The 26168-nt window shown below is 42.6% G+C and overlaps 1 protein-coding gene across 2 annotated transcripts in view; it reads right to left on the reverse strand.

Annotated features, from left to right (window-relative positions):
* The window catches only part of LOC139373388 (angiopoietin-1-like), a 58180-nt gene that overhangs the window by 7450 nt on the left and 24562 nt on the right, over positions 1 to 26168 (reverse strand). The window contains exons 2-7 of one of the 2 annotated variants that reach the window (XM_071113836.1): positions 25856 to 26011; positions 24571 to 24692; positions 23097 to 23329; positions 18326 to 18450; positions 17234 to 17335; positions 14822 to 14988 (exon numbers count right to left, since the gene is read on the reverse strand). In XM_071113836.1, the coding sequence (XP_070969937.1) occupies positions 14822 to 14988; positions 17234 to 17335; positions 18326 to 18450; positions 23097 to 23329; positions 24571 to 24692; positions 25856 to 26011 (905 nt within the window). Of the gene's footprint in view, positions 1 to 14821; positions 14989 to 17233; positions 17336 to 18325; positions 18454 to 23096; positions 23330 to 24570; positions 24693 to 25855; positions 26012 to 26168 lie in introns of both variants that reach the window. The other variant, XM_071113835.1, reaches the window with a different exon arrangement.

Consider the following 26168-nt stretch of genomic DNA (forward strand, 5'->3'; position numbering starts at 1 on the left):
GTGTGTGTGTGTGTGTATGCACTTGTTTTCCTACATTATCTGGACCCCAATATCGTAACATTTCACCTTCATGTCCTGAAAAGTTTTTAAAAGTTTTTTTTCAGGTCCTGAATTTGTTCAAATGTATTTTAAGCTTAAGGGTTAGGGTTTTGGGGTTAAGGTTTAGGGTTAGGTTTAGGGTTTTTGGGGTTAGGGAAAATATGATAAAAAAAAAAATGTACACTCCAAAAAGTCCTGAAATTTCACGAAAACACAGTTGTGTGTGTGTGTGTGTGGGTGGATGTGTGGGTAGTGGAAGGGTGGGGGTAGTGAGTCTTCATCTGTGACACGCGCTGAAGAACAACTCTGACCCTTTAAGATTACAGAAGTTCTTGCAGATACTCTATTGTAGGCCTACACCTCTCATATCACAAAACACAGCTTGAGTTCCTGGCAGTTTAACTTCTGTTAATTCCTGACCCACACAGTCCAGGATGTAGCCTGCTACTGCTCCGATAAAGAATAGACACAAGCTGTATATTTAGAAGACATTTACACAGCCTTTCGACCGCACAGAGAAACATCGCCAAGACACATCATAAAGAGGGATTCTCCGCATGACACTGGTCCGACCTTAAAATAGTTTTTGTCTGTATTTACTGGGTGTGTTGTGTATTTACCAGACAATTTACCTCAGATAATCCACCTCAATTGACATCTGCATCCTGTCATGTCAAGTCCATTATGTGCTTAACTGATAAGTAGGGTGATCCGAGGCAGCAGTCTTCAAGAGGAAAATACGTTTTTTCCCCTGCGTGAGTACAGTTGTTCTGCTGTCTCTGTTTCTCGGCAGAAACGTTTAGCGTGTCATGTAACGGGCTGTATTTCATCTCCAGGGTCAAACATCTGCGCAACCGATGCGGGCCCTTACAGACTTTGAAGGCCAACTGTGCCGATCTGATTGGCTCTTGTTGGAATAACTCGAGCAAATTAGATTGGCCAAGGCTCATTAATAAACACAATGTTGGATTGTGGGGGATTGTTTTGAGCTTTCTCAATGACAGCCTGAAGGAAGAAGTGTTGGTGTCCTGGCATGTCATTCTGCTAATATCCAAAGGGGATGCTGGTTTGTTAGTGTTATTTCTTTGCCGGATGTTGGATATATAAAACATTTATACAAATGCCAATAGTATTAATACTACGCATCATTATTACTGCTTTGTTGTAGATTTGATTTCAATCGCAATGAGGACAGGACTCTGGAGTATTGCAGAGTACAAGAGGGAAATGACCGAAATTGGGATCAGTCGAGTATCATTGTTTTATGATAATACATGATCATTCGAAACTTGAACAATTGTCAAGCTTTCCCAAAATATATCCTTGGCAAACGAATTAAATGACATTTATTTTTATTTTCAAATAGAGGATTCTATTGTGCTAAACTACACGGTATGCGTCGACTAGTCCACTGCAGTCTTTAACAGCCCACTCCAATATGCATGAGGGAATGCATGAGGGCATCACTATCATTAGCGCAAAGCATGCAAACTTACAACACCACTTACAACACAGTGACGGTCGGCGCTGTTTAAGATTAGGGAAGACATCTTTTTTTTTTTTGGCGCTTGGCCTTATTTATATTAATCAATCAAATGTATTTATAAAGCCCTTTTTACATCAGCCGATGTCACAAAGTGCTTATTCAGAAACCCAGCCAAAAACCCCAAACAGCAAGCAATGCAGATATAGAAGCACAGAGGCTATGACAACTCTGTAGAAAGAAAGGAACTTAGGAAGATACCTAGAGAGGAACCAGGCTCTGATGAGTGGGCAGTCCTCTTCTGGCTGTGCCAGGTGGGGATTATATGGGTACATGGCCATTAAGGTCAGATTGTTCCTCAAGAGGTTCAAACGTTCATAGATGATCAGCAGGGTCAAATAGTGGTCACAGTGGTTGTAGAGGGTGCAACAGGTCAGTACCTCAGGAGTAAATGTCAGTTGGCACATAGCCAAGCATTCAGAGGTCGAGACAGCAGATGTGTGTGTGTGTGTGGGGGGGGGTGGGGGGTGGAGTGAGTCAAAAACAGCAGGTACGGTACAAGGTAGCACGTCCAGTGAACATCAGGTTTCCATAGCCGCAAGCAGAGCAATTGAAACTGGAGGTGGACTGGGAACAGTAGACAAAATTAAGAGGGGATAATAGACCAAACTATTAGGGTGAGGCACATGGGCTACTAACAGCTTATTACACAACATACACTTAGTATTACTTTCTTAGCTACAGTATAATACCTCCTTGGCATATTACATAATTTATGCAGCAGCATACAAGACATTTTTGAACTCACCTTGTTGTGCTGTGCTCACTTGAACAGGAAGGTGGCACGGCGGGCCTTCGTGGGCAAATTTTGTCATCAAAGTCTGGCATTCTCTGGATTTATGGTGCTTTCAAAACAACTGGGAACTCGAAAAAAAAATAAGGTCAAATCCTGACGACGTCATTGATCTTCAGGTCGGAGCTCTAGAAAGAGGCCAGATTTACAATTCCGAGTTGGATGACGGTTCAAAACGTGTTTTCCCAGTCGGAGCTTGTTTATTCCCAACTTCCCAGTTGTCTTGAACTCACTGAAGTCAAGTTCTCTCATTTCTGGGTTAACAGTTGTTTTGAGCATGGCCCAAATCATGATTCATTGACAGCATGGCCAATGTTGAATGTTTATCATTTTAAACTTGGAAAAGAGCTTAATCCCATATTTGGGACCACACAGCCACTCCACTGACTAGCAGGCTAGTGATTGCTTTGCAATGCTTGCAGTTAGTCACTGATTCCAAACCACTTATTGTTGAATTTGTGATTTCCAACTTGTTGTGTAATGTTTATGTCCAATGACCGATGAGCACCAATTTGTTTTCTCTATAATTTCTCTTCATTATTTCTCTTCATATGACAAGGATTAAAAAGGATTTGCCAGTAGATTGTCGACTTTATTTATTAAACCTTTATTTAACTAGGCAAGTCGGTTAAGAACAAATTCTTATTTGCAATGACGGCCTACCAAAAGGCAAAAGGCCTCCTGCAGGGGGAGGGGCTGGGATTAAAAATAAAAAATGAAAAACAAAAATATAGGACAACACACACATCACAAGAGAGACAACACAACACTACATAAAGAGAGACCTAAGACAACAGCATGGCAAGGCAGCAACACATAACAACACACCATGGTAGCTACACAACATACAGTGGTTTGCTGCTTTACAACCTGGAACTAATGTGGGGGTTTGTATCATTTGATTTACACAACATGCCTACCACTTTGAAGATGCAAAATATTTTTTATTGTGAAACAAACAAGAAATAAGACAAAAAAACTGAAAACTTGAGCTTGCATAACTATTCACCCCCCCCAAAAAACAATACTTTGTAGAGCCACCTTTCTCAGCAATTACAGCTGCATGTTTCTTGGGGTATGCCTCTGGGATTGTTGCCCATTCTTCAAGACAAAACTGCTCCAGCTCCTTCGGGTTGGATAGGTTCTGCTGGTATACAGCAATCTTTAAGTTATATCACAGATTCTCAATTGGATTGAGGTCTGGGCTTTGACTAGGCCATTCCAAGACATTTAAATGTTTTGCCTTAAACCACTCGACTGTTGCTTTAGCAGTATGCTTAGGGTCATTGTCCTGCTGGAAGATGAACCTCCGTCCCAGTCTCAAATCTCTGGAAGACTGAAACAGGTTTCCCTCAAGGATTTCCCTGTATTTAGCGCCATCCATAATTTATTCAATTCTGACCAGTTTCACAGTCTCTGCCGATGAAAAACATCCCCACAGCATGATGTTGCCACCACCATGCTTCACTGTGGGGATGGTAATCTTTGGGTGATGAGAGGTGTTGGCCTTGATGGCCAAAAAGCTCAATTTTACTCTCATCTGACCAGAGTACCTTCTTCCATATGTTTGGGGAGTCTCCCACATGTCTTTTGGCAAACACCAAACAGGTTTGCTTATTATTTTTTTTAAGCAATGACTTTTTTTCTGGCCACTCTTCCGCAAAGCCCAGCTCTGTGGAGTGTACGGCTTAAAGTGGTCCTATGGACAGACATTCCAATCTCCGTTGTGGAGCTTTGCAGCTCCTTAAGGGTTATCTTTGGCCTCTTTGTTGCCTCGCTGATTAATTCCCTCCTTGCCTGGTTCATGAGTTTTGGTGGGTGGCCCTCTCATGGCAGGTTTGTTGTGGTGCCATATTCTTTCAATTTTTTTATAATGGATTTAATGGTGCTCCGTGGGATGTTCAATGTTTCTGATATTTTTTTATAACCCAAACCTGATCTGTACTTCTCCACAACTTTGTCCCTGACCTGTTTGGAAAGCTCCTTGGTCTTGGTCTTGGCCACTTGCTTAAGGGTGTTGCAGACTCTTGGGGCCTTTCAGAACAGGTATATATATATATACTGAGATCATGTGACACTTAGATTGCACAGAGGTGCACTTTATTTAAATAATTATGTGACTTCTGAAGGTAATTGGTTGCACCAGATCTTATTTAGGGGCTTCATAGCAAAGGGGGTGAATACATATGCACGCACCACTTTTCCGTTTATTTATTATTATTATTTTTTTAAACAAGTCATTTTTTTCATTTCACTTCACCAATTTGGACTATTTTGTGTATGTTCATTACATGACATCCAAATCAAAATCAATTTAAATTACAGGTTGTAATGCAACAAAATAGGAAAAATGCGAAGGAGGATGAATACCTTTGCAAGGCACTGTAACAACCTCATGGTAGCAACACAACATGGTAGCAGCACAAAACATGATACAAATATTATTGGGCACAGACAACAGCGCAAAGTGCAAGAAGGTTAGAGACAACAATACATCACACAAAGCAGCCACAATTGTCAGCAAGAGTGTCCATGGTTGAGTCTTTGAATGAAGAGATTGAGATAAAACTGTCCAGTTTGAGTGTTTGTTGCAGCTCATTCCAGTCGCTAGCAGCAGTGAACTGAAAAAAGGAGTGACCCAAGGATGTGTGCGCTTTGGTGACCTTTAACAGAATGGGACTGGAAGAATGGGTGTTGTATGTGGAGGATGAGGGCTACAGTAGATATCTCAGATAGGGGGGAGTGAGGCCTAAGAGGGATTTATAAATAAGCATCAACCAGTGGGTCTTGCAATGGGTATACAGAGATGACCAGTTTACAGAGGAGTATAGAGTGCACTGATGTCTCCTATAAGGAGCATTGGTGGAAAATCTGATGGTCGAATGGTAAAAACATCTAGCCGCTCGAGAGCACCCTTACCTGCCGCTCTAGAAATTATGTATCCATAATCTAACATGGGTAGGATGGTCATCTAAATCAGTGTTAGTTTGGCAGCTGGGGTGAAAGAGGAGCGATTACGATAGAAGAAACCAAGTCTAGATTGAACTTTAGCCTGCAGCTTTGATATGTGCTGAGGGAAGAACAGTGCACCATCTAGCCATACTCCCAAGTACTTGTATGAGGTGACTACCTCAAGCTCAAAACCCTCAGAGGTAGTAATAACACATGTGGGAGGAGGGGCATTCTTCTTACCAAACCACATGACTTTTGTTTTGGAGCTGTTCAGAACAAGGTTAAGGGTAGGGAAAGCTTGTTGGACACTAAGAACGCTTTGTTGTAGAGCATTTAACATAAAATCCGGGGAGGGGCCAGCTGAGTATAAGACTGTATCAACTGCATATAAATGGATGAGAGAGCTTCCTACTGCCTGAGCTATGTTGTTGATGTAAATTGAGAGGAGCGTGGGGCCTAGGATCGAGCCTTGGGGTACTCCCTTAGTGACAGGCAGTGGCTGAGACAGCAGAGTTTCTGACTTTATGCACTGCACTCTTTGAGAGAGGTAGTTAGCAAACCAGCCCAAAGACCCCTTAGAGACACCAATACTCCTTAGCCGGTCCACAAGGAGGAATGGTCTACCGTATCAAAAGCTTTGACCAAGTCAATAAAAAATAACAGCACAATATTGCTTAGAATCAAGGGCAATGGTAACATCATTGAGGACCTTTAAGGTTTCAGTGACACATCCATAAAATGAGCGGAAACCAGATTGCATACCCAAGAGAATACTGTAGACATCAAGAAAGCCAGTCAGTTGATTATTGACAAGTTTTTCCAACACTTTTGATAAACAGGGCAAAATAGAAATAGGCCTTTAACAGTTAGGATCAGCTTGTTCTCCTCCTTTAAATAAATAATGAACCGTGGCTACTTTCCTAGCAAAGGGAACCTCCCCATAAAGGAGAGACAGGTTAAAACGGTTGGATATTGGCTTGGCAATTATAGGGGCAGCAACCTTAATGAAGAAAGGGTCTAAACCATCTGACCGAGATGTTTTTTTTGGGTCAAGTTTAATAAGGAGCTCCTTTAGCCCCTCGGACTCAGTGACTGTCTGCAGGGAGAAACTTTGCAGCGGGGCAGGGGAAAAGAGGGAGAGGCATCGGGGATAGTCACATTAGAAGGGGTAGGAGATGAGGAAATGTTGGACGGGCAAGGAGGCATGGCTGAGTCAAGTAGGAATCCTGACTTAAATGAAGTGGTGATTAAAGAGCTCAGCCATGTGCTTCTTGTCAGTAACAACCACATCATCAACATTAAGGGAAATTAGCAGCTGTGAGGAGGAGTGTTTATTCTCCAGGTCTTTAACCATTAAATGTCATGATGATGACTGCTAGCTAAGATTTTGAAAGTATGGTATTGACATGAGTACAATCAGTCCAATCAAAGTTACTATACATGTAACGTGATTTGACGTCATTTTATCTGTGGCCAATGACCTTGAGCCTTCTTGGATGGGCACTTCTAATGTAACTCTATGGCAGCACCCAAAGGGCTAGAATTTTCTAGCTCTACCCTTAGACTTGGTGGTGACGTAGTGTCCCCATGAGTGACAGAACACTGAGCCAGTCACGGCGTAACACTCTGTATTCTCTGCTGGCTTGCCCCACCACAGAAAGCACTGAGCTAGGCTGAAACACCTGCATTTTGGAGCTGCCTTACTCAACGAAACAAAAAAGAGACCATGTGTGTATGCGGCTTTATTAACTTAATGATATATCTTTTGTTTTACATTGTTTGCAAACTGATATGTGACACGTATTAACTTCTTGGTGACAGGGGGCAGTATTTTCACGTCCGGATGAAATGCATGCCCAAATTCAACTGCCTGCCACTCATCCCCAAAAGATAAGATATGCATATTATTAGTAGTTTTGGATAGAACACACTCTGAAGTTTCTAAAACGGTTTGAATCATGTCTGTGAGTATAACAGAACTTATGTAGCAGGCGAAACCCAGAGGAAAAACCATTCAGATCTTTTTTTTTTTTTGAGGTCACTCGCTTTTCAATGGTTTTTCATTTGGAATCCAGATTTCTAAGGGACCTTCTTGCAGTTCCTACCACTTCCACTGGATGTCACCAGTCTTTAGAAATTGGTTGAGGTTATTCCTTTGTGTAATGAAGAAGTAGCCCTGTTCAAAAAGAGGGTCACTTCAAGTGTACTGTTAGAGGCGCGTGACCAGAAAGGCAGCGTCAGTTTGTTTTCTTCCTGTATTGAACACAGATCATCCCATCTTCAATTTCATTGATTATTTACTTTAAAAAATACATAAAGTTGTATTACAAAAGTAGTTTGAAATGTTTTGGCAAAGTTTACAGGTAACTTTTGAGATATTTTGTAGTCACGTTGAGCAAGTTGAAACCAATGTTTTCTGGATCAAACGAGCCAAATAAATGGACATTTTGGATATATATCGACGGAATTAATCGAACAAAAGGACCATTTGTGATGTTTATGGGACATATTGGAGTGCCAACAGAAGAAGCTCGTCAAAGGTAAGGCATGATTTATATTTCTGCGTTTTGTGTTGCGCCTGCAGGGTTGAAATATGTTTTCTCTCTTTTGTTTACGGAGGTGCTATCCCCAGATAATAGCATTGTTTGCTTTTGCCGAAAAGCCTTTTTGAAATCTGACATGTTGGCTGTATTCACAACACGTGTAGCTTTAATTTGGTATCTTACATGTGTGATTTCATGAAAGTTACATTTTTATAGTAATTTATTTGAATTTGGCGCTCTGCATTTTCTCTGGCTTTTGGCCAGGTGGGACGCTAGCATGCAAAACAGGCAAGCCCCCAAAAAATGTTGGGCTCAAAATTTGAGCCTTTTGCCCTCATAGTCAACATAGCTATTAGAAGTAACACATTAGTATTCCCGCTACAATCACGTAGTACAGTGTACAGTAAGTAATTTAGCAGTTACAACGGCAGGCCCCGGTGACAATAAATTAATTTTAAAAAAAGCTTACCTTGACTTGGAAGAGTTCCAGTGCTGGATAGTCTCTGTTTGAGCCGGGTGTTTGATTAGGCTACATTAGCTAGCTGCATTAGCTAGCTAAGTAAGTAAAAGTAAAAGTGATTTAAAAAATAATATTTTTTTAGCTAGCTCTTTCTCTTTCTTTCTGCTTCTTCTCCTACATGTTTTAATAAATTAATTTGATCAGAACTTATATCTTTCTCTCTCTTGGAGTCAATTACTCACCACATTTTATGCACTGCAGTGCTAGCTATCTTTAGCTTAAGCTTTCAGTACTAGATTCATTCTCTGATCCTTTGATTGGGTGGACAAGATGTCAGTTCATGCTGCAAAAGCTCTGATAGGTTGGACGACGTCCTCCGGAAGTAGTAATAATTACAATGTATGTCTATGGAAGGGGGTGAGAACCATGAGCCTTTTGTAGTTAAGTCAATGTACCCGGAGGAGGATGGAAATGTAGACCTTCATTGTAAAACAGTGTGTTTTAATCAGCTATATGGTGACGTGAATATATTTACTATGGTTTTATCTAAAAAGGACAACTTTTTTAATATAAAATCAAATTTATCGAGTAGGATGAGGAGCCTCCACTGTCAATAACACTTTACAGCTAGGCTGCGAGGCTATATTGGTCATACAAACTATGTAGATGTTGCTCATTCTAGGCTGAATTACATCATGATGTAGTATCAAGATAGAATTGTTTCCATCAATCTCACTTCTCTTTTGTTTCAACCACTTGAGTTAGGCCTACCTAATACCTGCATGTATGCAACATAAAACAACATAGTAATTGAGTTCCTGTATCTGTAAGGCTGTATCAAACCACCCAGGCTCAGCCAGCGACAGTTAAAGTTAACAGAGACCTCCACTCCCCAAAGTACCATAAGTCCTGTGTGCCATAGGGGTCCATACATCAGGGGTTCTCAGTGAAGGTGGCATTCATCCCTAAACACTGCAAAATAAAGAAAATCATAAATATGTCTTTCTCCTCCGCACCAGTGAGATGTATCAGACTGTGGCTAAACACACTGTGGAATGGCCCCCACTGACACTTCCACAGCCCGTCTGTTATCTGCTTGCCATGTCCCATTTCAAAAGGCCCCGTGTTATCCCAAATGGGGGATATTGCTGTTTTACTTTATTTTATGTACTTACATTCTGAAGGGATTCCCCCAGAGATGTTTTAAGCACATTTTAACATGTAACCTACAGGTGTACGTTTGTTACAGTATGTCTGCCTGTACAAAAGTTTATTTTGTATGTGTGTGACATAGAAAGAATTGTGTCAGTCTTTCAAATGGACTTCTTTCCTCTCTTGACTGACACAGTTCAACCTAGCATGCTGGCTTCATTCCTTTTATCCCAGTCTGAGAAGGAGTTTGGAGACGACCAAACCTACTGAGGTCCAGGCAGCACATGCTGTCGCACACCTGGCAGTCATTAGCCTGCTGAACTGCAGCCTAATTGGCTCAAAGCAGAGGTTAATCACCATGCCCAATGAACCACGTCCTACCCAGAGGTGTCTGGCTGTAGCCCATTCGCTCGCCTGCCGCTGGGTGTCATCACAGAGACAGACGAACATATGGACACACACACGTATGTGCACACACACTCACCATTTTTTACTTTACAAGTTGCCAATGATTATCATCACTGAGGTAGATCATACTGTATGCATCCCTGTTAATTTCTTTAAACTAAAACCTTAAACCGCAACCCAACAAAAGGTTAATAAAATATCAGAATAATACTACCGCCTCTCACCTAAATCATCTTTAGATTTTAGCTTCACAACATAACGTTGTATTCAGATACCTTAGCATTTGATTTACGGACAGATAGCATTCAGCGTTGCTGCCTCCCCACTGCACTGTGGTTATCAGTCAGAATGCAGTGCGGATGCGTGTTGGATGAGTAAACCGAGCTTCAGGAGTTAGGGGTATCAGGGATCCCATCTCAGTGTAAGGCTAGGACAGAGGGGTTACAGCCGAGCTAGAGAATCCCTCCTTTGCCAAGTCCTTCTCCAAATCCCCCACGTCAAATACATCTGAGGGTACTGTCTGATTCCACCAGGGAGATTCCCCATTACCATATGGAGAAATCCCAGGATTTAGGGAGCTTGGCTTGAAGAGGAAGGATATTTAATAAAGATTTTAACAGTCAGTTGAAGAGTAAACATAATAGGGCCTTTCTCCAACGGAGAGGATTTCGGCACACATGCGGAGGAGAGCGTTGAGCTGTGAACCTCACTCGTGTCCGTGCATGTGTTCAGTAACTCCCACACTGCTTTTTAACATAGTTCGATTTCAAAATGTTCCGGAGATGATGGTTTTATTCAATACTTAAATCCTCACATGCAACGTTAAGGCACAACTGCAATAAAATACACACATTTACAGACCCAAATACAGCATGGTGCATGCAAGCAGAAACTAACATGAAATTTGAATCCTTGCAAAGATTCTATTCATAATGTAGTAAAATAAATAATCATAACTTATACTGTAGTTAGTACACCTAAGGGCATTTGAAAGTTAAGGAAACTCTAAATAGCTTATAAAGGATTAGCAAGTAGACTAAACAGTTACATAATTCAACACTTCAATATGAATTGTTAATATGTCAAATGATCCCCCTGGACCACTGTGGTACAGGGCCACTACTCAGATCCGTGTTGAAAAGGATGTAAGCCATTGGTCAAAGCCCTTCTGTAGTCTGTGTCATATAATCAACTCTGACCCCTGACTGATGGCTCTGACCCCTGAGAAATAACATGTATCTGGCACTATCTCATGCCTGGCCGACCCCCGGAAACACTCTCCCTGACCACCCAGGCCACCACGCGCACACACACGCACGCAGGCACGCACGCACGCACGCACGCACACACACACACACACACACACACCAGTTCTGGAAACAAAAGTTCCTATCCGTTTGTAAGTTAAACTTTGCAACAACACTGATGTTTTGCTTCACAGCAAACCTTCTAAGCAACTTACAACCATAACTATCGTTTTCCTCGCCCTCTTCTATCCTTCAAAATGATCTTAGACACAAATCTATAATGAATAAGATCTGTCCACAGATTGGCAGTGTGAATGCTTGTTCTATTCCCCTCCCTGCCCCTCTGCAGTAGGAATGTAATTATTCCCATCTTTCTGATCACTCTCCCTCTTTTGCTCTTTCTATCAGTCTGTATTTTTTCCCCTGCTCTTTCCTCCCGCCATCTTTCTCTAATAAGACTCATTTTGAGGCCCATACTGTAAATGTTGATAAATTAGTGTTATCGATCGAATGTGTTGATGGACATCATTATCAATGCCATTCGCAGGTCATGACTAAATCACTGTACAGCCCATTATTTCAATTGCAACCCACTATTTCACCAAGCTAACAATTTCAGTCAATTTTATAGACTGTTCCTTTGTATTTGTTTACAGAGAGACATAGGTTATAGCAATTGCAGAAACGTGATTCACAATCGAGCGAAACACCCCCCCCCCCCCAAAAAAAAAAAAAATTTTACAAGCTTGTTCAAGCATGGTTCAGTGGGAGCTGTGTAGTTATGAGTTACAAGGTCAGCCCGTAAATACTCTTTCAGCAATTTCAACGGTATTTGTAAAGTATAAGTTGAGTAGCATTGTTGATGCCAGTTTAAAGTATATTGTAATATGGGCATGGTAGGCATTGTCCTTTTGGGGTAAAATAAGACCTTACATAATGGGAAAATACGGGGGAGAAAAGCATTAGGGAACAAGAAAGTTAGCTGCACACACGGACTCATATTTAAAAGACAGAACAAGTGAAAATATTTTCACAAACACTGTATTCCCTTGCTGTAAAATTGATACTAAGATGCTTTTTTCATGTTTATATGGATGCAGGCTATTGCCAGTACAAACATCCTTAAGCACGGCTTCAACACAAAAAAAAAGGGAAGAGTAGCACAGACTCTCCAAGACTTCTGCGTCAATCCCATAATACTGTGTCATCTGGAAATGACTATTGCCGCATTCAGATGCTAGTCGGAACTAGGAAACTCTGAATTTCTGACTTGCTGATTCGTTGAAAGCTGCACGTGTATAACTATAACCAATTTGCAGTTCGGAAATTTCAGAGTTTCCTAGTTCTGAATAGCACTTGAACGCGGCATTAGTCACACCATGAGAAGAGAACCAGGCCAATTTACTTACTTCTCCAACTACTTACTCACAAATATGTTTTGAATAACCAAGATCTACATTGCGATGGATTGATTTAATAGCTTTATTATATTGTATTTATTATGCTGTCTGGATACTAAATAAAATAGTGTTGGTGAGTATTACTCAGCCTCTGTGCTTTGGAAATCATTAAAATAGGGGGGACAGTAATAAATGTGACAATTAGTGCATGCTGTATATGATTTAGATCAAGGATTAGAATCCTATATTTCTCTGGGCAATAATTGCACTTCTTTCAAACCAAGTCATTTCCGTCTGGCTTTATATTTAGACGCAACCAAGGAGCTGGCAGTAAAGCAAACATTTCCTCGCAAAGCTCGACATTGTTTATAATAAATGGGCACACTTGTGCATCGGTGGACTACAGCTTTAAATTACCATCTGCGGTATCCAATGGGTGCGTGTAGGTCTGTGTGCCTGTGTGTGTGTGTGTGTGTGTGTGTGTGTGTGTGTGTGTGTGTGTGTGTGTGTGTGTGTGCGTGCGTGCGCGTGTGCCCGTGCGCGTGTGCGTGTGTGCGTGTGCGTGTGTGTGTGTGTGTGTGTGTAAGTGAGTTGCATGACCATGCTACTTTCGTTCATGTGTCTTAACAAACGTGTCTGTCTGCGTCAGTGGAGATTGTACTATTCCAGTAAGGCCCCCACCACCGATGCCCAAAATAATCCAAAACCAAACCAAAACGTCATGCTATCTTTTGCTACAATCTGTTGCTTCTCAGTACAATAAATACAAGTTGAAGAACATGTCGCAGATTGTTTGGGATTCTGAAGTGGAGGTGCCAGAGCAGAGGAGAACAGAACATAGATGGCAGCTTTGTTTGTGGCCTGGTTGGTTTTGGCCAATGTTCTTGAGAAGCAATCACACAACTATTTGACAGAACAAATATATTTATAGTGAACAGCAGGCCGATTAGATTTCTCCACTCCGAGCGCCAACGAGCCTTCCTTCCCTTAACTAAAGCCCACTGTAGGCTCAAAGACGCCTCTTCCTGCCCCGAAGAAACAAACAACCACTGTTTCCCCCATCGAAATAGCAAGAGGTTACAGTATGTGTGTGTGAGGGAGAGAGAGAGAGAGGAAGAGAGGGAAACAGTGAAAGAGAGAGAGGGAGGGAGAATCCTTTGAGTGCAAATAAATCACTATCCCTGTTCAAGTGTCCTTTTATACATACAGTGTAGATAAACATACCTGCATTATCCCCCCTTGAACCGTATCCTACATGGTCCTTCTCTGCACTTAACAAATCTTTCCTTGTCAAATACTGACTATAGGGAGAAGGAAGTCAGTGCCTGTGCGGTCAGTATTAAACTCTGAGAGGTAAAAAGGGATGGAGTTATCCAATCTTCACAAAGGAACATATAAACCCGGATTTAGTCTCAGCGCATAACAAAATAAATCGGTTGACCTCTCCCTATAGCTTTACCGTAAAATCCATTTCTGTCGCCTACAGAGAAAACCTGGAGAGTGTGCACCTAACACTTTAAGAGGCAGACTTCTTTAAAGTAAATCCTGTCGTCACATAATCCAAGATGTTTCCACAAATTAGATATGACAATCGCCTCACTCTCAACCCGACCACACCATTTTGTCCAAACATCTGAACGCTGTGAAGCACCCTTCCCGGCAGCATAAATGTCTGCAACGTCTTCGGAAAACAAACAGAAATCCATCTGAAGTTGAAAAAATAACATTTAGAAACTGAAGTAGCTTCTTATCAGAAGGGGCTACAAATCTGACGAATCACCTCAATTGGAATTGTCAGACCATCTCCTCTCAGAGACCTTTGATTGCACGAAACTTTCTGGAATGTTCCAGTAGTTTTCCAAATCTAACGAATCCAAACGTCTGCATATTTAGTGCTCTTGAAGAAGCAAAAAGTTTAACCCCTTATTCAAGGACCAAGTATCAGTTGTGGGAACACTTTACTGTATGTAAATATCTGTTATGACATGATACAGTTAAATGAGAATGAATTTCAAAATCTAACGAATCCAAGCATCTGCCACAGTTTGAAGCATATTTAGCGCTCTGGAAGAAGCAAAAAGTTAAACTCCTTATTCAAGGACCAAGTATCAGTTGTGGGAACACTTTACTGTATGTAAAATATCTGTTATGACATGATACCATTAAATGAGAAGGAATTTGGACTGCATAATGTCAGCAATGTCTCCATTTTAGATATCAGTCAGTAGTGGCAACATGAATTCGAGGCTTATCAAGACACATACAAACAGCTCTTTAATAGTACCTGTAGTTGCGTTTCTCACTATCGATGTGAAAGCGGTCGTACAGGGAGAAGGCCTGGTGTCCGTCCCAGTCGGTGAGCTCCACACGGAGGGCATACTGCCTCTGGCTGGTCAGCAGGTATACAAACTCATTCCCCAGCCAGTGCTCTGCAGAAACCGTCCCAAAGCCCTGCAACAGAAGAAGAAGAGCAAAGAGGAGGCCAGAGTCATCACTGAGGCCCATAGGGAATCTTACTGTAAATTCCGGGATACAGGATAGAAGTCAATCCCGATCCCTTCCAAGGTCTTCCTGGAAAAGATGCAATCTCTCCACCATGGAATTTTTTTAATAGCATTTTTGTGATGTCATCATCAATGACTGCTTCAGGATTGACGCCTAAACAAATGCAACACAAAGCATGAAACCGCACAAGAATAGCCCTCCCTGTTTATGAGAGCATAAATTGGGACCAGCTGAAAAAAGGCACACAAAGCACCTTTTCCACCCTTCCTATTCCCACCCAAACCAAACTCGTAATAAACCCTCTTTATTACACAGTCCATGAGAATGACAACAGATGCACACAGCGCCACGTACGCCTTCTCAACAATTACAACGTTTAGATAGGGTCACAATGACTCCCATTGTAGATGAAGTGCTTTTGACAGCAGCGGTAGTAACAAACCTGCAATGGGGAGAATTAGAAACTAGGGTGACATGATGGCTCAAAGAGACTGGTCTGGAGCTCTGGACTGTTCCATTAACGATTTGCGGAAGGGGTGGGTTGAAGGGGGAGATGTGCCGAGAGCCTGCGATGATTAGGAGAATGGAAGGAGGAAAGTAAACACGGGGCATTCCTCCAGCCTGAGACATGTCCTGCTGTGTGGGTGGAAGGAGAAAGTGGCTGGGCCACGTCCCTGACTCAATCTGACTTCCGACTGATCTGCCTTTTAGCGCTGTCCAAGGCCTCCCCTTGTGATTCCGTTTCACCTCTGCAAACCTGGCTTGTGGTTGGGATGGTTGGACTCAAACAGTAGTGGTTCCCCCTTAATGTTCCACACCAGAGGGTTCATTCACACGCAAACTTGGCTGAATGCGTCTACCAGGGATTTCAGAGAGGAGGTTTGAAGTATTGTTGGGTAGAGAAGTAAAACCTTTTCTTAAAACGATAAAGATTGATAGAAAGTGCTCTTTCATAAAGTTTGCCATACATTCTGACAAATACTAACTTAGACAAATACTTACTTAATAAGGTATTGCAAATTGTCAAATTGATTTGTGTCTCATACCGGTTAAAGAACGCATTTGTTATCCTGCTACATATACTCTATCTAGTACTGCTAATGTATTTATAAACATTACGGTGATAAGATCACATACTTGACGACTAATTGTAGGGGTCACTGCCAGAGTGCTCTCCATCTTCCCACAAAATAGGAATAGCCCAATAAATTTGCCCAAAAGATTTATGAATCCTTCAAGTGTTTTGAATTTATGTGCAAAAGCCCACAGAGACCAACAACAGTGAATTGAATCACACAATAAAACTATATCAATCACTTAACAGGCTCTTCAAGGAAGGGCCTCTGAGGGAGGCAAAGGACCACACCGATGGTGTGCCAGTATTCGGTGGTGGTGCTAGGGTCCGTGCTGATTCCATTGCCACTTCTATTCCACGCTCTCCATGCTTGGCTAGGGGTGCCATGGCTCCCTCACTGCTTCTAACCAGCTGGACTGTCTGTCCGTACCTCTTTAACCTTTCCCTTTTCACCCTTGTCAAATCTATATTTACCCTCTGCAGATATTTACCCTCCCGTTACCATGTGCTCAGATTGGTAATTAAAACACCCTCCATATTTAATCTGGTCTCCAGCTGCTGTGATGCCTACGTTATGTTAGTATACGCTACAGCTAATTGGAATGGCAATGGGGTAGCTCATCGCTCCTAAAAGCAAAACAGAGCTTAGCCTCTTAGTACACCAGTCGATATCTATCCCCGTATGGAATGGACGATGATGATCACAACACCTCTCGCTGTTACGCAAGACTAAACAAATGTATCGTTTTCCGACTACTGCTGTCCTGTTTTGAAATGAATAACAACAGTGTGTCAGGCCCAGGGTTGGGCTGGATTCCGTGCCAAGCTAGAGTCTCTAATACGAGGGCTGAGGAATCCCTCCCTGTGTACAGATGTACCAGAGATACAACTGGTGATGCTGGGTAGGGCCTGGCCACTCTTGAGAATACAAGGGAATCCTACCTCACTCTTTTTCAACATGTTAAATCCAAGAGAGAGAGGCGAGAGTATACCCATTTGTTATAATTTACTGTAGCAGAGGATGTGTGTTGGAAACAGACTCCTCATTCAGGCATGGCTTTATCTTGTGCGTGTGGTGCGTTCGAGTTGGGCTGTTTGTTCTTCTTCTCGTCTCACCATCTTGTACTCCTTCCACGTTTTCTGGAAGTCCAGGCCGCCGTCCTCTCTTCGCTGGATGATCGTCCATCCGCCGCCAGCGGTCTCCATGTTACAATGCACCTGTAAACACACATTCCCAGATGGTCATTAAGTTCTCAGGCTGCCTACAAACACAATCCACATGCTCTTACCTTACAATTTAGAGCACAAATATAGACATGATAGGTTACATTTGCTGTTGTGAACCATCCATTCTAAAATAAAGCGGGCCTAACTAGTGATTCCTTTCTATGAATCATCGGTTCCAGCACACAGTCCTTCTCATGTATCATCAGGGCGAAGTATTGTGAGTCCTACTCAAATGTAATCAATGTGTCCTGATCCTCCAACAACTCCCAGGAGGTGACCCCAATCCCAGGCCTGGTGCAGACATAAGCGGACGGGGCCAGTGGAGCAGGACACATACCACTGGACACCTGGATGGAACATGACCCTTAACCCTTGGCCGCTGTGTAAGCTGATAACAGGGGTATCTATCTGCTGTGGTGCTATTTGTTTGAGTAGTGGAGAAGGTCTGTAGGAGGTCTATCACCTCGGACAAGACCCCAGCTGAACACACAGTGCCCGGTCTGGGTATAATTAAGTAGGTATAGCCCCTGACAGAATTATTCTCCGAAACCAGACACGAGGCTTTCTCCTTTCTCCTTTCTCTCCCCCTCATCCCTCACTCCTCCGCCAACCTCCCCCTCGTACCTCCCTGCCATCCGTCTGAGGCCTGGCAGCACCCTGTGGAGGTGGTGAACACCTGTTTCACCCCCTCCCCCGCCACCCTCTTGTAAACCCTGGCCCTCATCAGGCTGCCAAGGGTATATTTTGAGCCTTCGATTATTCCTGAAGCACTGAAGCAGCCAATAACTATCATAGCCCCACTTCACTTGCTGCTCTCAAGTAGGTCAATGTCTTTGGCTTTCTTGGACAGAGTTGAAGCTCACTCTAGTAACAAAAAACACCCTAAATACTAAAACACAGCTCAAAGAGCTGCTTAAAGTGATGAAACGGTAGATATTTTCACATGGCGTTCTCTATATGAGGTTCTGACTGGCTGCCCACCTTTTTGGTCTCCTGGGCATTAATATGTATGGTGTAGACCCCACTCTTGTAGAAACCAGCCTGGTACAGATCGGCACAGTCCCGAAACTTCTTCTCTTCGTCCACCCGCTTCGTGCTGCTTGGGACTACTGAGGAAACACGAGATACATAGTTGGCATCACAACTTCATGCTGTGGAAATTCAGGTTCTAGAAAGACTTCAGAAAATAGTAATTTTAAGCTAAAAGAAACAGTCACTCAGAGGTGGTGTTTGAATGTTAAACTGCCACAGTTAAATTGCCTTCAGACTGTCAAACAATCTATCAACAAGTGTCAACAAGCAACTTCCATATGTCTTTATTTTCAAATTATATATTTGACTGACAGGTGTCAATGAGGTTATTAAAATCCCTGTGCTCAGCACTTGGGCGCTATCCATTACCAAAATACACTGAGTATTCCAAACATTAGGAACACCTTTCTAATATTGAGTTTCACCCCCCTGTCGAAACCTTTCCACAGGGATGCTGGCCCACTCCAATGCTTCTTATCGTTGTGTCAAGTTGGCTGCATTTACAGTACATCCCTGTTAGTGAGCATTTCTCTTTTACCAAGACAATCCATCCACCTGACAGGTGTGGCATATCAAGAAGCAGATTAAACAGCATGATCGTTACAGAGGTGTACCTTGTGCTGGGGACAAACAAAAAGGCCACTCTAAAATGTGCAGTTTTGTCACACAACAAAATACGACAGATGTCTTTTACTTCAGCTCATGAAACATGGCACAGCACTTTACAGTTTATACATCTTTTGTTCAGTGTATATACAAATATGTCATTTTTGATCCCGCTATTTAAATAAGGAATTGACTACCTTAGGTTTCATGTCACATATGAGCCATCAAGCAGTGGGGTTTTTGTAATATCAAAACCGGCAGTGTACATTTATCATGATTACCATCTTTACATTCCAGAAAATGAATATATAAGTAAAGTGACACAGAAGCCGAACTAGAAGGTCTCTGTGTGGATATCCATATAGTTCATGATAAAATCAGAGGGTGACTGGATGGCTTATTAGCAAGATAAAAGCAGTTTGTCAAGTGGATGATCTCCCGCCCAGAGAGAGGGCATCTGACTTTGACAGGCCTGTTCGAACAGGCAGCTGGGTCTATTTCCATCTGTATATAATTATGGCGGCAATATTTTTGAAACCAAGCAAGGGGCCTAGGACAAAATACTACAAGCTATACATTTCAAGTTCCTGTTATAACAAGTGGTTTATATTTACCCTCCAAGTCCTTGTTATATCGATGGAAATTACAATTCCAAAAGGAGGGGGCGAATCTCAGTTTTCACACCATTGTTTTTACTATTGGGATTGTTTACGCAAAGGGGATGTCACTGGAAAGCGAAACGTGTCAGTGATCCTTAGACTCCACTTTGATCCCCCTCCCTCAGCTGAACAGTCAGTCGAGACACAGGCTGTAGGTTAGGCATATTATTTAGGCCGTTTTGATGAAGTATTGAGTGTCAGCGACAAGAATATCCCACCGTGACAGGTTGACAGAGTAGGACCTTGCTCTGCGGAGTCTAACACAACTAAAGGCCGGCCCTGTCGTGACGCAATTTACTTCATATGGGGAGATGGCAGGACGCATTAGAGAGGTGGGAGAGATCGGTGTCAAAGGGGAACCTTCTGACTCACAGTCTGTCACAGTGAGGACAAATTTCACAATAAACGGTGCAGTCAAAGTCTACCAGAGACTGGTGACTTCCTGCTATAGGAGAGGCACCCTTGAAGAGCTTGCAGCCTGGCTCTGAAAATATGAGGTATTTCCCAATATTTATTTACAGACAAATATTTTGTGATTCAGTGGGGACTTGTATTCAGCAGGGGGTTCATGTGAAAAGGATAGCAGGGCTGGGTGTTTGCATAAATCAGTACCCTTGCCAAATGAGCCCAAATGGACCCAGAGAGGCTGTGACGCAGATCTAAAAAGACTCTCATGAACCTACATGGACCCAAGCAGCCCCGAGAGGCCCCTCAAAGACCCTTGGGGATTGAAAAGGTCCCTTTATACATCTCACTGTGGACCCAGAAGGCACCTCATGGAGTCAAATGGACACACGTGGAAACAAAGGAACCAAAATGGACTGTGACAGATCTAGCAGACTCAATTAAATGTGAAAGGATGCTAAAAACCAAATAAAATTGACTCAAAACCACAAACAAATATCTGAGGGAAAGACAAGCAAACCAAAATAGGGTCAATAGAAGTCTGGAATAAGTCCATGATAGATGGTGCCAATACACACCTCATGGATAATCTCTCTACTTGCTCCAGAGTATCTTTGCAGCGTCAGGTGTCACTTCAAGACAAATGAGTATGCTTAAACATGAGCATAGTTAAATCATAAAAGGCCTTAGTAGAAAACATCTGATGATTTACTGTACACTGTGTACAATCAACGCGGTAAATGCCATTTTGAAGCATTTCATAGAACTCTGAGCTAAATGCGGATAATTCAAATAAGATCATATTCCCTCCAGACATGGCTTTCCCGGCTGTAAAAATGATTGATGGCATTCATTAGGTGGGATGATAGAATACTGTGAAAGAAAATCATATTTAGCGCCCAGAGATTTTGAAGAGCGTTCCAACACTGAGGTCAATTACCACTACTAATACTACGGTATTTGGCTCAATGCTCTCTCGAAAGATTTAGGTAATAATGACGACCCAAACGTGAGCTCAGTGGCGTCTGGCTGCATCAGAGATGGTTGGATTAGAGTTCAGAGCATAATACAGTGGAAAAGGTACTGAAGAGTATTTCTGTCTGTAATAAAACATTCTCATTCTGATTGACTGGGACTGGCTCCCCAGTGGGTGAGTCTATGTCCTCCCAGGCCCACCCATGGCTGCATCCCTGCCCAGTCATGTGAGATCCATAGATTAGGGCCTAATGAATTTATTTATATTGACTGAACTGAAACTCAGTCAAATCTTTGAAATGGTTGCGTGTTGCATTTATATTACTGTTCAGTATACATAAGCCTAAATATTGAGAAGTATGTTTCTTGACAAACGTCAGTAACAATGTTTATGGGCATAGTTTTAGCATCTAAACTCCCTTTTTAAAATGTTCCCCATAGTAACTGTCAGTGTTGATTTGAATCTGAGCATGAAAGGAAATGCTAGGGTTCAGTTTTCAAAACAGAGCCTAACTCGAATAGACGCCATCCAATGGTACGAAAAGCTAACCCTCCCCGAACAAAAACACAAATCTGTTTGGTAAACAAACAAATCCTCCCCCGAAAATCCTCCCCTGTAACGGAGCATCATCACATCTAGATTTAGACACTGTGGGGAACGGAAGTGTTGCAACCTCCCCTAGGAGCCATTATAGGTTGAATTATTCGGCAGGGGTGAAGAGGTGACCCCAGCGCCCGGTTAGCCCTCAGTGCCACCGTGGAGGAGGATGGGACCAACCACAGAGCCAGGGTGTCCATTGTTTAATTTCACTCTCCTCTTGTTAAAGCAGCCACCAATCAAGTTGGGAGGCTGGATGCCCCAGTGACCCAAAGAAACACCCCGAGCTGACAGGGAGATTACATGGCTGACTAGGTGACAAAGTTGCAGAGGTGTTTACTAAATGGATTACTGGCAACTAATGGAACATGGCAAACGTGGACGTCTTTCCATGTCAGTTAATTACTTGTTTTTCATTTGGCAAACAGTTTTAGAGACTTAAGAAACCCTAATAACATATTTGGGTCACAATATGGCACGGCACAGGGATTAGTTAATACACAGGGATTAGTTAATATGACCCATTCAGTAGACAGCTTAAACGACACTCAAAGGACCATCTGCCATAAAGTGTTCCTACTGTCAGAGCTATGAAATTAAGCCGCTAGGGAGTCTTTTTGCATAGAACAATAAAGCTATGAAGTAGCACGTGATAATCATGTCATGCACATATCCACTCTCCATGTCTTAGATATCTATTCATGCCTGCTCATTTCCTGTTATACGGGTGAACAGCCACAGGAAGCAGTGTGGGGTCTTGGGCCGTCACAGCAGGAAGTAGGGAACATGAACATAGTGCAAGGTTTCTCGCTAGACACTCCACCAATCCCAGCACACACATTTACTTAAAATCTCCTGTGACTGAATGTGATCGAGGGAAGCTTGGGATCAAGTGGGTTTGGGATTGTGCTGTTGTGTTGAGTTGGAGGGGGTGTAATGAGTTCACTGCATTGATTAAACATGAGGCTCATGTTGCTGTCAGGGTCAAGAGGTGGACCGAAGGGTCCCTTATTATCGCCACGGGGAGACACGAACAAAGAAAAAGAGTTGATTACTCAAAATGGTGGCTGTTTGACATTTCACTCAAGCGGTAACCACAGCCTAGGCTGTCACGGTGAAGCGTGATAAACCATTACCGTAACGAGAGCACCACACCGAGCAACTAGAGTGATGAGTGACCACTTTGGCTTCCCCCTCGAGCAGAGGTTAAGGGCATCACTGTGCCTCTCTGTATGGAACCATGTTTATCGTATTGGCATCATGGCAGCTCCTTCCTCTCTCTCATCTTTGGGAGCCCAAACAGTTTCCAAGCACCTTCTTTTAAATAACATATCGATTTTTTAAACATCTTGCACCTGTAATAACACACATGCACATGTTTTGACTTTTCTCTTCAGGGTGTAGCTCCCAACTAGGCATGTTCTTGGAGGACAATACAGTGTGAAGTCTGTCAACACGATACCCTTAGCTACTATACCTCCGTCCTTGTTGCAGAGGCTGATGAGGTTGTGCACTGTGTCCATCATTTCCTGCTGCTGCCTCTGCATGGCGGTGCTGTTGCCCGTGGCCCTGGTCAGCTGGGTCTCCAGCTCACGGATCACCCCACTCTGTTTCCCCACCAGAGCCTGCAGGCTTCCCTTCTCCTCCCGCAGCGTCCCCAGCTCCTCCCGGTGACGAGACTCCATCTCCTGCATCTTCTGCTCCATGAACCTTGGGAAGCGGAAGACCCGACATAGGAAGGTTTGTTAGACCTATAGCTTTAGTTCATAGATGACTGTAAACTGAAGCTATAACCAACTTTCGGATTAGTCCTCTATTCGTGATTTGGTGCTTACATAGTTGTATGGTAGTTACATAATAGTTACCAAATAATTACTGGCATTTCTTTGTGATTGCCAAAAACAGTCGAATTCCATCACTTTCTAAGTTATTTTCTACCTGCCTTCTTTTGATAGATCAAGCAAGTGAATTATCAGACCAAATCCGCTTCCGGCATATTCCCTTCTCCCGACCCTAAAACATGGTCTGAACTGTAGCCGTGGCAACATGTCTTATGGAAACCCAACTATATACATTACGCCCAGACATACTAGCAATGCAATTCTTTATGTCAGTGCATTCAGTCACCATGAGTTGCACACAGACAATGAACATATTGTCATACATTTCATCAGAAACTTTGCAGACTAATTTAAGCTCTAACCGTATCCCATGGTCCTCCATTTGATAAATAATGTCTGAAAAATGATATAGTCTGGAAAATGATTTAATCTGAAAGATGATATAGTCTGAAAGACGTCGTATTGATGAACAAATTCAGAACTACTCCGCTTGCATTAAATTGATGAATAAAATAAAATGTTTAAATGGGAGGTGATTTCATAATTGCGCAATCTTTGAAAATTGCTCCCAGTAAAGGAACCCGCTGTGGAGGCTACTCTTGGAGGACGGCCCATAATAATTGCTGGAACGGACGGCAATTACCAGCCATTACCACGAGCCCATCCTCCCCAATTAAGGTTCCACCAACCTCATGTGGAACCCATGTCTATAAACCTTGAGCGCAGCTCTCAAATATAAGAATCAGTATATATATATTTTTATTAATGGAAGAATTCAGTACAGCTGTGTTACTGTATTTACAGTAAGCACTGAGGATGGGAGGGAGCTTTTAAGCAGACGATGAGAGACAAACTGGACAAACTGGACTCTGAAAAGCCATCCAAAAGCCACATTCGATTACTCCCATTGCATCATCATTAAAGTGCAGCTTTCAAAGACCATCTAGGAAAATATGGCCTCATGGACTTCATACTGTTTTACTTCACAGGATTGGGTGTCTTGTTGCACATTGAGTTGATCTGTCTATACATGAGTTTGTGTCTGGAGTCATGAAAGGCATGATGTCTTTAAATGATGTTTCACATTGTGTTAGCGGCCTGTGAGTTTACCCGTTCTTGTCGTGGAGCTTTCTGATCTCGTTGGTCTGCACCATGAGCTGCTTCTCCAGCTTGTTGGTGGACAGGGAGTTCTCAAGCAGTTGAATCTCTAGTCTGGAGGTTTGGTTCAGAACCTGCTCGAAGGCAGAAATAGGTTAGCGGTATCCTGCCTTCTAGAGGTGTTCCAGCAAAACAAAATATAGGTAAGATGTAAATCATCAGCTCCTCTTTAGGAAGAGGTAATAAAGTATAGGTTTTGCATGAAGAGAGGTTGTTCTGACACATGGTAATACTCAGTGATTTTGCTTATCAAAACCTACCCCCACAAGTACCACTTTTCTCCCCTTCCTTCTTAAGCTCCCCAAGTATCAAGTGAAGTTGAAACCTAAACATAGGCACCAATGGCGGCCAGTGCCGTTTAAGATGAGGGAGGATGATTATTTTTTTCATGAGCATGGCCTTATTTATATTACAACATGTCGGATAACTGTCATTCATATTCCATTCACCCAGTTCAATGTAACAGCGACGGGTTTAGGCTACTTTTCCTTATACCCATCATGAGGTTGCTACAACGGACACAGGTTGAGAGACAAATTTGAGGTGACAGACAGTGACACAAACAAGAGTTTCTATTCTATTTTTCAACAGAATCGGGAAAACGCATAAACCCCTGATCATGCATAAACACACAGCCACGTCGTATTTCTCTCTTGCTTGTCCTTCATTTTGGAAGAAATGCATTTGTTCAAAACTGTTCAACTATTGTCTTTCTCTCTCTTTGAGTCAACTACTCACCACATTTTATGCACTGCAGTGCTAGCTAGCTGTAGCTTATGCTTATTCAGTACTATAATAATTATTTGATAACTTTGGGTGGAAGTCAATGTACCCAGAGGAGGACAGAAGCTAGCTGTCCTCCGGCTACAGTACACCATGGCGCTACCCTACAAAGGGCTGTTGAGGCTACTGCAAAATAGTGTTTTAATCAATTATTTGGTGACGTGATTATATTTAGTATAGTTTTATCTAAAATTGATAACTTTTTACATGTTTTACCATTTTTATTTTTTATGAAATTCACTGAGGAGGCTGGTCCTCCCCTTCCTCCTCTGAGTAGCCTTCACTGATATGAACATCACATAAAGAGAGCGTAGGTATTTACATGTCATCCATATTATCTTTGGCCAGTTCCCCCTTTTGCTTTTTTTGGGGTGGTTTAATGTGGAATAGCTGAGTCTATGGTGCGTGAGATTGTTCCCGGCAGGAGTGTGAGGAGTTTAGGGGGATATAGTACCTGCGTCTCTACATCCGTTAGCTTGCGGGTCTGCTCGGCCGTCTGGGACAAGAGGTTGGTGCCCATCTCCAACATGGCGGCCGTGTGGTTGTGAACGGCACTCTGCTGCAACTGGGCCATCTCTGTCTTCATGCTCTCCTTTATGTCGTTTTCAATCTGAAGATAGATTATGAGAGGATGGATGAGACACAGAGCATGAAACAGACTAAAACAGATGGCCCATGATGCAGACTCAACAAAACTGGGGTATCTTGAAAAACGAAAGTAGCAGAGGATAAACAGACGCTGTAAATCATGCAGACACAACGAAATA

Source organism: Oncorhynchus clarkii, chromosome 18, assembly GCF_045791955.1.
Source record: "Oncorhynchus clarkii lewisi isolate Uvic-CL-2024 chromosome 18, UVic_Ocla_1.0, whole genome shotgun sequence".
Lineage (NCBI taxonomy): Eukaryota > Metazoa > Chordata > Actinopteri > Salmoniformes > Salmonidae > Oncorhynchus > Oncorhynchus clarkii.